Source organism: Pecten maximus, chromosome 2, assembly GCF_902652985.1.
Source record: "Pecten maximus chromosome 2, xPecMax1.1, whole genome shotgun sequence".
NCBI classification, from domain to species: Eukaryota; Metazoa; Mollusca; class Bivalvia; order Pectinida; family Pectinidae; genus Pecten; species Pecten maximus.
In genome coordinates, this window is record NC_047016.1 from 1474164 (window position 1) to 1488191 (window position 14028).

General features: G+C 34.1%; 1 protein-coding gene across 2 annotated transcripts in view; it reads left to right on the forward strand.

The window, feature by feature from the left end:
* Positions 1–14028, forward strand: part of LOC117344371 (rab-like protein 6) — a 35282-nt gene that overhangs the window by 15956 nt on the left and 5298 nt on the right. For both annotated transcript variants that reach the window (XR_004536169.1, XM_033907122.1), the window contains exons 6-12: positions 40–180; positions 5495–5600; positions 6025–6128; positions 8327–8457; positions 9351–9572; positions 11359–11503; positions 12268–12811. Coding sequence is in view for 1 of the 2 variants with exons in the window: in XM_033907122.1 (XP_033763013.1) it covers positions 40–180; positions 5495–5600; positions 6025–6128; positions 8327–8457; positions 9351–9572; positions 11359–11503; positions 12268–12811 (1393 nt within the window). In the remaining variant the exon portion in view is untranslated. The remainder of the gene's footprint in view (positions 1–39; positions 181–5494; positions 5601–6024; positions 6129–8326; positions 8458–9350; positions 9573–11358; positions 11504–12267; positions 12812–14028) is intronic.

Sequence of the window (14028 nt, forward strand, 5' to 3'; positions counted from 1 at the left end):
ACATATATTTTAGACTTTTTTCCATAATTCCTATTTTAGGACATTTTCTTACATCGAGCGTGAGATAGAAAGAATACCGTCCCAGATCCCAGTATTGGTACTAGGTAACCATAGAGATATGGGACACCACCGAACGGTCATAGAAGACAAGGCACGCTACTTCTGTCTCCACCTCCAGAGGTACTGTATAGCTCAACTGTCAAGTAGTATATACTCACATCTCCAATGGTGCAATACAATATACTCACATCTCTAATGGTACAATACAATATACTCACATCTCTAATGGTACAATATAATATGCTCACATCTCTAATGGTACATAATAATATACTCACATCTCTAATGGTACAATATAATATACTCACATCTCTAATGGTACAATATGATATACTCACATCTCTAATGGTACAATATAATATACTCACATCTCTAATGGTCCATAATAATATACTCACATCTCTAATGGTACAATATAATATACTCACATCTCTAATGGTACATTATAATATACTCACATCTCTAATGGTACAATATGATATACTCACATCTCTAATGGTACAATACAATATACTCACATCTCTAATGGTACAATATAATATACTCACATCTCTAATGGTACAATACAATATACTCACATCTCTAATGGTACAATATAATATACTCACATCTCTAATGGTACAATATACTCACATCTCTAATGGTACAATATACTCACATCTCTAATGGTACAATATAATATATTCACATCTCCAATGGTACAATATAATATACTCACATCTCTAATGGTACAATATGATATACTCACATCTCTCATGGTACATTATAATATACTCACATCTCTAATGGTACAATATAATATACTCACATCTCTAATGGTACAATATACTCACATCTCTAATGGTACAATACAATATACTCACATCTCTAATGGTACATTATAATATACTCACATATCTTATGGTATAATATAATATACTCACATCTCTAATGGTACAATATGAAACACTCATATCTCTAATGGTACAATACAATATACTCACATCTCTAATGGTACAATACAATATACTCACATCTCTAATGGTACAATATAATATACTCACATCTCTAATGGTACAATACAATATACTCACATCTCGTATGGTACAATACAATATACTCACATCTCTAATGGTACAATATGATATACTCACATCTCTAATGGTACAATATGATATACTCACATCTCTAATGGTATAATATGATATACTCACATCTCTAATGATACAATATAATATACCATACCTCTGATGGTACAATACAATATACTCACATCTCTAATGGTACAATATAATATACCCATACCTCTGATGGTACAATACAATATACTCACATCTCTAATGGTACAATATAATATACTCACATCTCTAATGGTACAATATAATATACCCATACCTCTGATGGTACAATACAATATACTCACATCTCTAATGGTACAATACAATATACTCACATCTCTAATGGTACAATATAATATACCATACCTCTGATGGTACAATACAATATACTCACATCTCTAATGGTACAATATAATATACCCATACCTCTGATGGTACAATACAATATACTCACATCTCTAATGGTACAATACAATATACTCACACCTCTAATGGTACAATAAATATACTCACATCTCTAATGGTACAATACAATATACCCATACCTCTGATGGTACAATACAATATACTCACGATATACTCACATCTCTAATGGTACAATACAATATACTCACATCTCTAATGGTACAATATAATATACTCACATCTCTAATGGTACAATATAATATACTCACATCTCTAATGGTACAATATAATATACCCATACCTCTGATGGTACAATACAATATACTCACATCTCTAATGGTACAATACAATATACCCATACCTCTGATGGTACAATACAATATACTCACGATATACTCACATCTCTAATGGTACAATACAATATACTCACATCTCTAATGGTACAATATAATATACTCACATCTCTAATGGTACAATATAATATACTCACATCTCTAATGGTACAATATAATATACCCATACCTCTGATGGTACAATACAATATACTCACATCTCTAATGGTACAATATGATATACTCACATCTCTAATGGTACAATACAATATACTCACATCTCTAATGGTACGATACAATATACTCACATCTCTAATGGTACAATATACTCACATCTCTAATGGTACAATACAATATACTCACATCTCTAATGGTACATTATAATATACTCACATATCTTATGGTATAATATAATATACTCACATCTCTAATGGTACAATATGAAACACTCATATCTCTAATGGTACAATACAATATACTCACATCTCTAATGGTACAATATAATATACTCACATCTCTAATGGTACAATATAATATACTCACATCTCTAATGGTACAATATAATATACCCATACCTCTGATGGTACAATATAATATACCCATACCTCTGATGGTACAATACAATATACTCACATCTCTAATGGTACAATATAATATACCCATACCTCTGATGGTACAATACAATATACTCACATCTCTAATGGTACAATATAATATACTCACATCTCTAATGGTACAATATAATATACCCATACCTCTGATGGTACAATATAATATACCCATACCTCTGATGGTACAATACAATATACTCACATCTCTAATGGTACAATATAATATACCCATACCTCTGATGGTACAATACAATATACTCACATCTCTAATGGTACAATATAATATACTCACATCTCTAATGGTACAATATAATATACCCATACCTCTGATGGTACAATACAATATACTCACATCTCTAATGGTACAATACAATATACTCACATCTCTAATGGTACAATATAATATACCATACCTCTGATGGTACAATACAATATACTCACATCTCTAATGGTACAATATAATATACCCATACCTCTGATGGTACAATACAATATACTCACATCTCTAATGGTACAATACAATATACTCACATCTCTAATGGTACAATATAATATACTCACATCTCTAATGGTACAATATAATATACTCACATCTCTAATGGTACAATATAATATACCCATACCTCTGATGGTACAATATAATATACCCATACCTCTGATGGTACAATACAATATACTCACATCTCTAATGGTACAATATAATATACCCATACCTCTGATGGTACAATACAATATACTCACATCTCTAATGGTACAATATAATATACTCACATCTCTAATGGTACAATATAATATACCCATACCTCTGATGGTACAATATAATATACCCATACCTCTGATGGTACAATACAATATACTCACATCTCTAATGGTACAATATAATATACCCATACCTCTGATGGTACAATACAATATACTCACATCTCTAATGGTACAATATAATATACTCACATCTCTAATGGTACAATATAATATACCCATACCTCTGATGGTACAATACAATATACTCACATCTCTAATGGTACAATACAATATACTCACATCTCTAATGGTACAATATAATATACCATACCTCTGATGGTACAATACAATATACTCACATCTCTAATGGTACAATATAATATACCCATACCTCTGATGGTACAATACAATATACTCACATCTCTAATGGTACAATACAATATACTCACACCTCTAATGGTACAATATAATATACTCACATCTCTAATGGTACAATACAATATACTCACACCTCTAATGGTACAATATAATATACCATACCTCTGATGGTACAATACAATATACCCATACCTCTGATGGTACAATACAATATACTCACGATATACTCACATCTCTAATGGTACAATACAATATACTCACATCTCTAATGGTACAATATAATATACTCACATCTCTAATGGTACAATATAATATACTCACATCTCTAATGGTACAATATGAAACACTCATATCTCTAATGGTACAATACAATATACTCACATCTCTAATGGTACAATATAATATACTCACATCTCTAATGGTACAATATAATATACTCACATCTCTAATGGTACAATACAATATACTCACATCTCTAATGGTACAATACAATATACTCACATCTCGTATGGTACAATATAATATACTCACATCTCTAATGGTACAATATAATACACTCATATCTCTAATGGTACAATATGAAACACTCATATCTCTAATGGTACAATACAATATACTCACATCTCTAATGGTACAATATAATATACTCACATCTCTAATGGTACAATATAATATACTCACATCTCTAATGGTACAATATAATATACTCACATCTCTAATGGTACAATATACTCACATCTCTAATGGTACAATATAATATACTCACATCTCTAATGGTACATAATAATATACCCATACCTCTGATGGTACAATATAATATACACATACCTCTGATGGTACAATACAATATACTCACATCTCTAATGGTACAATATAATATACCCATACCTCTGATGGTACAATACAATATACTCACATCTCTAATGGTACAATATAATATACTCACATCTCTAATGGTACAATATAATATACCCATACCTCTGATGGTACAATACAATATACTCACATCTCTAATGGTACAATACAATATACTCACATCTCTAATGGTACAATATAATATACCATACCTCTGATGGTACAATACAATATACTCACATCTCTAATGGTACAATATAATATACCCATACCTCTGATGGTACAATACAATATACTCACATCTCTAATGGTACAATACAATATACTCACACCTCTAATGGTACAATATAATATACTCACATCTCTAATGGTACAATACAATATACCCATACCTCTGATGGTACAATACAATATACTCACGATATACTCACATCTCTAATGGTACAATACAATATACTCACATCTCTAATGGTACAATATAATATACTCACATCTCTAATGGTACAATATAATATACTCACATCTCTAATGGTACAATATAATATACCCATACCTCTGATGGTACAATACAATATACTCACATCTCTAATGGTACAATATGATATACTCACATCTCTAATGGTACAATACAATATACTCACATCTCTAATGGTACGATACAATATACTCACATCTCTAATGGTACAATACAATATACTCACATCTCTAATGGTACAATATAATATACTCACATCTCTAATGGTCCATAATAATATACTCACATCTCTAATGGTACAATATAATATACTCACATCTCTAATGGTACAATATGATATACTCACGATATACTCACATCTCTTATGGTACAATATGATATACTCACATCTCTAATGGTACAATATAAAACACTAACATCTCTAATGGTACAATATGATATACTCACGATATACTCACATCTCTTATGGTACAATATGATATACTCACATTTCTTTTGTGTGTTTGATTTGACTTTGATATCCATTCTGTGCTGTTTTAGGCCAGGGGAGGCAGCTACTGTAAGATATGCTGAATCATCTATGAGGAATGGATTTGGACTGAAATATCTCCACAAATTTTTCAACTTACCTTTCTTGCAACTGCAGGTAAGTATTCCATAAAGTTCGTGTGTTTCTTATCCCTTTTGAATGCTAGACGTTAAGGGATAAACACAATTCTGATATAAAAGTAGGCCCAAGGGTTTTTCCCCACCTTAAGGGACTTAGTTTCTTTAAACACAATCATGTTGTAAAAACAATCCCTGAAGTCTTTTCACACTCTTAGAGAGTCTGGACTTCATTATTTCTTTAAAGCAGTTGGGATCCCACACTATAACCATATATAGCATTGTTCAAGATTGACAGATAGAGCTATGTATTAAGGAATTGAACACGAACATTATTTTGACATTGGGTCAAATCTAACCAGGTGAGCGATACAGGCCCCATTGGCCTCTTGTTATACATTACCAAAAGCTTTGATGTTGGAATCTTGCTTTAGTTCATATTTTAATATGTTTTTCTCCACTAGAGAGAGACATTGTTGAAACAGCTGGAAGTCAACAAAGATGACATGCTTTCTACCATTGAAGAACTGGATATACACGAGGAAAGTGAAGAACAGAACTATGATGTGTATGTATGTCTGGGTGTGACACTTACTACTGATGCTGTAGTTGGAGATCACTGGCCTAATCTAAATGTCTTCTGTCCATAAACAATTCACATTTCCTACAAAAGCCCTGGACCCATTCAAATAACATTTTGCAGAAACATTCCATGGCCTAAAGTCAATCAAAATTGGGCATTATATAGTCCCTACCCTCAGGGACCTGAGAGCAGTCAAAGAATTGAACGACCCTGGGTTCTTCTGTCCCTGTAGGTAGGGGGTAAAATTGACTATAGTTTGAATAGAAAAATCACATTTGTGAGTATCATTAGTTGAATTGCCATTGGAAATAATTAAAACTTATCAGTTTGATGGTATGTAAATATTAAACTTAGTTAGAATTATCATTATGGGATGGCAGTTTGATGGTATTTACATATTAAACTTAGTTAGAATTATCATTATGGGATGGCAGTTTGATGGTATGTAAATATTAAACTTAGTTAGAATTATCATTATGGGATGGCAGATTGATGGTATGTACATATTAAACTTAGTTAGAATTATCATTATGGGATGGCAGTTTGATGGTATGTACATATTAAACTTAGTTAGAATTATCATTATGGGATGGCAGTTTGATGGTATGTACATATTAAACTTAGTTAGAATTATCATTATGGGATGGCAGTTTGATGGTATGTACATATTAAACTAAGTTAGAATTATTATTATGGGATGGCAGTTTGATGGTATGCACATATTAAACCTAGTTAGAATTATCATTATGGGATGGCAGTTTGATGGTATGCACATATTAAACTTAGTTAGAATTATCATTATGGGATGGCAGATTGATGGTATGTACATATTAAACTAAGTTAGAATTATTATTATGGGATGGCAGTTTGATGGTATGCACATATTAAACTTAGTTAGAATTATCATTATGGGATGGCAGTTTGATGGTATGTAAATATTAAACTTAGTTAGAATTATCATTATGGGATGGCAGTTTGATGGTATGTACATATTAAACTTAGTTAGAATTATCATTATGGGATGGCAGTTTGATGGTATGTACATATTAAACTTAGTTAGAATTATCATTATGGGATGGCAGTTTGATGGTATGTACATATTAAACTTAGTTAGAATTATCATTATGGGATGGCAGTTTGATGGTATGTACATATTAAACTTAGTTAGAATTATCATTATGGGATGGCAGTTTGATGGTATGTACATATTAAACTTATTTAGAATTATCATTATGGGATGGCAGTTTGATGGTATGTAAATATTGTCTTTGGCTGAACCTCAGAGGCTGTGGGGAGGGCCAAAACTGGTCAAATTGATTGAAATTTTTCAGAACTCGGGTGACGGTTAAGATCCCTGATAGAGCTACCTTAGAATCATCTATATCCATGTAGTAAAACACAATAAAAACACCTTTACAAGGCAGAGTGTAATTTGCATTGTTTAATATTTCAATTTCTACTCAAGTTTGACTCAATGAAACTACCAAACTTTATCTGTTTCATTTGCTCATGAATTTGACCAGATTAACACTGATCAGTGCGTATGAATACATGGTTAAAATCCTTCCGCGGAACGATTTCACTTTTTCTACATTGCTGTTATAAGCATCGAATAATTATCAAAATTATCAAATTTATAATGTATTCTTGTATTTTATGAAAGACCAGATATGCTAAATACTTTTATTTTGACAAAGTAATACTGTTTTTCAATCCTAAAATAGCGGAATATTTTATTCGACCGACTAGACATGCACAATCCGGAACTCCTCGGGCTTTTCCGCATTTAGACTTGCACAAGCTACAAGATATTAATATCTAGACCGACTTTTTTATTCGAAAAAAAAAACCAATTGAAATATAAGGATTGAATCTAGATTTGGTCGATTTCATGGGGTCATGAATTGAGTTGCTCTTGAGACAAATTCAACATGAACTGCGAAACAGTTCATGTTGAATTTGTCTCAAGAGCAACTCAATTCATGACCCCATGAAATCGACCAAATCAAGATTCAATCCTTAAATGTCCTATCATTAGCTTTGGTTATTTACAGACTGCACAAGGCAGAGTAACTAACAGTCCAGCTAAGTGGCTTACTGTAACCTTTCTTAAGGGGGACTTTTTGTATTGAATACAAATCTTTACTGAGAGAAGAATATCAGTTTGGAGTTGTGTTTTACAGATTCATTGACAGTCTATGTAGCAAGAGACGCCAACAGCAGGACAAGTTATCAGAGAAAGTTCTAGCTGATTCTAAACTTAAACAGGAAGTGGAGGGATCAGGGGAGGCAACTAAACCAAACAGTCTACCAGGTGAGAAACTGTATTATCATTATACGCCTGTCAAAACTATATCATCATTATCAGTTATCAATCTAAATCAGGGGAGGCAACTAAACCAAACCGTCTCCCAGATGAGAAACTATATCATCATTATCAGTTATCAATCTAAATCAGGGGAGGCAACTAACCCAAACCGTCTCCCAGGTGAGAAACTATATCATCATTATCAGTTATCAATCTAAATCAGGGGAGGTAACTAAACCAAACAGTCTCCCAGGTGAGAAACTGTATTATCATTATACGCCTGTAAAAACTGTATTATCATTATACGCCTGTAAAAACTGTATTATCATTATACGCCCGTTAAAACTGTATTATCATTATACGCCTGTAAAAACTTAATTATCATTATACGCCTGTAAAACTGTATTATCATTATACGCCTGTAAAAACTGTATTATCATTATACGCCTGTAAAAACTGTATTATCATTATACGCCTGTAAAAACTGTATTATCATTATACGCCCGTTAAAACTGTATTATCATTATACGCCCGTTAAAACTGTATTATCATTATACGCCTGTAAAAACTATATCATCATTATCAGTCATCAATCTATATCAGGGGAGGTAACTAAACCAAACATTTTATATAAGCTAAATCTTCATACAGGGACAAAGTCACTGTGACCTGTTTTTCATTTCACAAAGATTTTATTGGAAAAAATCAATGGGCAGCAGATTAATGTCTATATATGGCCTTTAGGTGGACTAATGGTCTCAATAATAATACCAATCTAATAATATAACACTGTTTTAAGGTAATGTTAGGATGTGTAAAAGCTGGTGATCTGTCTGATTAATCATGGTACATAAACAAGACTGTCATGGAGAATAACCAATGCTCTTTTAAATCTACAGTTCCCAAATCGGTATCCATGCCGACCTTCCAGAAATCAACCATAATGGAGAAGGAGACACACTCTGTTGGGACAACACCAGTACAGGACAGATTACCCCCTGATCAGGCCCCCTCTCTGGAACCCCCAACCCCCACACAAGATCAGCAGCAGAAGTCTGGCTTCTTCTCTAGGCTGTTCAAGAGCAAGGATAAGAATCTGCCAAAAAAGGAAGTTGTAGATGGTAAGTACACACAGGACCAGTATAAACACCAGTAGACACAGGACCGGTATAAACACCAGTAGACACAGGACCGGTATAAAACTGATTTTAGTTTACCACCAGTAGACACAGGACCAGTATAAAACTGATATAGTTTACCACCAGTAGACACAGGACCAGTATAAAACTGATTTTAGTTTACCACCAGTACACACAGGACCAGTATAAAACTGATTTTAGTTTACCACCAGTACACACAGGACCAGTATAAAACTGATTTTAGTTTACCACCAGTACACACAGGACCAGTATAAAACTGATTTTAGTTTACCACCAGTAGACACAGGACCGGTATAAAACTGATTTTAGTTTACCACCAGTACATACAGGACGAGTATAAAACTGATTTTAGTTTACCACCAGTACACACAGGACCAGTATAAAACTGATTTTAGTTTACCACCAGTAGACACAGGACCAGTTTAAAACTGATTTTAGTTTACCACCAGTACACACAGGACCAGTATAAAACTGATTTTAGTTTACCACCAGTACACACAGGACCGGTATAAAACTGATTTTAGTTTACCACCAGTAGACACAGGACCGGTATAAAACTGATTTTAGTTTACCACCAGTACACACAGGACCGGTATAAAACTGATTTTAGTTTACCACCAGTAGACACAGGACCAGTATAAAACTGATTTTAGTTTACCACCAGTAGACACAGGACCAGTATAAAACTGATTTTAGTTTACCACCAGTAGACACAGGACCAGTATAAAACTGATTTTAGTTTACCACCAGTACACACAGGACCAGTATAAAACTGATTTTAGTTTACCACCAGTACACACCGGACCAGTATAAAACTGATATAGTTTACCACCAGTAGACACAGGACCAGTATAAAACTGATTTTAGTTTACCACCAGTACACACAGGACCAGTATAAAACTGATATAGTTTACCACCAGTAGACACAGGACCAGTATAAAACTGATTTTAGTTTACCACCAGTACACACAGGACCAGTATAAAACTGATTTTAGTTTACCACCAGTACACACAGGACCAGTATAAAACTGATATAGTTTACCACCAGTACACACAGGACCAGTATAAAACTGATATAGTTTACCACCAGTACACACAGGACCAGTATAAAACTGATTTTAGTTTACCACCAGTACACACAGGACCAGTATAAAACTGATTTTAGTTTACCACCAGTACACACAGGACCAGTATAAAACTGATTTTAGTTTACCACCAGTACACACAGGACCAGTATAAAACTGATATAGTTTACCACCAGTAGACACAGGACCAGTATAAAACTGATTTTAGTTTACCACCAGTACACACAGGACCGGTATAAAACTGATTTTAGTTTACCACCAGTACACACAGGACCAGTATAAAACTGATTTTAGTTTACCACCAGTACACACAGGACCAGTATAAAACTGATATAGTTTACCACCAGTAGACACAGGACCAGTATAAAACTGATTTTAGTTTACCACCAGTACACACAGGACCAGTATAAAACTGATTTTAGTTTACCACCAGTAGACACAGGACCAGTATAAAACTGATTTTAGTTTACCACCAGTACACACAGGACCAGTATAAAACTGATATAGTTTACCACCAGTAGACACAGGACCAGTATAAAACTGATATAGTTTACCACCAGTACACACAGGACCGGTATAAAACTGATTTTGATTTAACACCAAACATCCTACTAATGGTCATACTCATTATAGTGTTATAATACTCCAACTCTATCCATCAGATCTACACAGTCCCACTGGTACAGATACTGTGAAGAGTGTGGAGGATTTCTGTCCTGACGACGGAGGATTAGACAACAGCTTCCTTGACGACACCAAGGAAGTTAAAGAAAACACAAAGCTGACAAAAAACCATGACAGTGACAGGTAATGTCCTATAGATGTTTTAGACTTTAAATGATACGTGATCAATTGTTTTCTTTGTCTGTAATGATACTTGATCAGTTGTTTTCTTTGTCTGTAATGATACGTGATCAATTGTTTTCTTTGTCTGTAATGATACGTGATCAATTGTTTTCTTTGTCTGTAATGATACGTGATCAATAGTTATCTTTGTCTGTAATGATACGTGATCAATTGTTTTCTCTGTCTGTAATGATACGTGATCAATTGTTTTCTTTATCTGTAATGATACGTGATCAATTGTTTTCTTTGTCTGTAATGATACGTGATCAATTGTTTTCTTTGTCTGTAATGATACTTGATCAATTGTTTTCTTTGTCTGTAATGATACGTGATCAATTGTTTTCTTTGTCTGTAATGATACGTGATCAATTGTTTTCTTTGTCTGTAATGATACGTGATCAATTGTTTTCTTTGTCTGTAATGATACGTGATCAATTGTTTTCTTTGTCTGTAATGATACGTGATCAATTGTTTTCTTTGTAATGAAGCGTGCGAATGTTTGCATCATCTGTATGTAAAATATGTAGATATAATCTGATCAATAGTTTTCTGTGACTATAATGAAGTGTGCAAATGTCTGTAGGTAAAACATGATATAACGTCTGGGAGGACAAATTATATACTGTATGAATTGTATCTCTGTTTAAGGTTTGTCTTGACAGATATGTATGGTCAGTAGATTGTTTGGTATTGTTCTTTCTGCCTCATTCTTTCTCTCTTTCCAGTGATGAAGATGCGGGTAACCCAATGGTGGCCGGATTTCAAGATGACCTGGATTCAGATGATAACTTTGACAACAGTTCAAATCAGTTTGTCATGGCAACAGAGGACATTGTTGTGACATCATCTGATGAGGAGGTGACATCCCCAGTGGAGATAAATCCGGTTGTTACGATAGTAACAGAGGTTTCCAGTGATTCAGACTCGGATGCAAATAAAAAGACAACTGTGTCAACATCTCGTAAAATATCAAACGGAAACAAAAGTATTACTACTGAAACAAAAACAGAGGGAAAAGTTCCCAAAACAAACAGTGTATCATCTTCAACCAAAGGAAGGTTGACCACCACATCTATGTCATCGTCAGACAGCGAAGTGACTGGACAGCCAGTGGTGTTGACCAACCAGGACATTGATACCGACGATGACCATACGACAAATAATGTTGTGGTCGCCAAGGACGAGGATGTCAGTGATGATGAAACTCCTGCTGCTGGTCTTCAGGTTCAAGCTGGCTTTGACAGCTGGCTAAATCAACTGGAGAGTGAGGTAGGATACAGTTATTATAGACTTGGACAGTAGGATACAGTTATTATAGACTTGGACAGCTGGCTAAATCAACTGGAGAGTGAGGTAGGATACAGTTATTATAGACTTGGACAGTAGGATACAGTTATTATAGACTTGGACAGCTGGCTAAATCAACTGGAGAGTAAGGTAGGATACAGTTATTATAGACTTGGACAGTAGGATACAGTTATTATAGACTTGGACAGCTGGCTAAATCAACTGGAGAGTGAGGTAGGATACAGTTATTATAGACTTGGACAGTAGGATACAGTTATTATAGACTTGGACAGCTTGCTAAATCAACTGGAGAGTGAGGTAGGATACAGTTATTATAGACTTGGACAGTAGGATACAGTTATTATAGACTTGGACAGCTGGCTAAATCAACTTGAGGGTAAGGTAGGATACAGTTATTATAGACTTGGACAGTAGGATACAGTTATTATAGACTTGGACAGTAGGATACAGTTATTATAGACTTGGACAGCTGGCTAAATCAACTTGAGAGTGAGGTAGGATACAGTTATTATAGACTTGGACAGCTGGCTAAATCAACTGGAGAGTGAGGTAGGATACAGTTATTATAGACTTGGACAGCTGGCTAAATCAACTTGAGAGGTAGGAACAGTTATATAGACTTGGACGTGGATACAGTTATTATAGACTTGGACAGCTGGCTAAATCACTGGAGAGTGAGTAGGATACAGTTATTATAGACTTGGACAGCTGGTAACAGTTATAGTAACTTGGACAGGGATACGTTAGGTTAGTAGACTTGGACAGTAGGATACAGTTATTATAGACTTGGACAGCTGGCTAAATCAACTTGAGAGTGAGGTAGGATACAGTTATTATAGACTTGGACAGTAGGATACAGTTATTATAGACTTGGACAGTAGGATACAGTTATTATAGACTTGGACAGCTGGCTAAATCAACTTGAGAGTGAGGTAGGATACAGTTATTATAGACTTGGACGTGGCTAAATAACTGAGGTAGGATACAGTTATTATAGACTTGGACAGCTGGCTAAATCTACATGAGAGTGAGGTAGGATACAGTTTTTATAGACTTGGACAGTAGGATACAGTTATTATAGACTTGGACAGTAGGATACAGTTATTATAGACTTGGACAGTAGGATACAGTTATTATAGACTTGGACAGCTGGCTAAATCAACTTGAGAGTGAGGTAG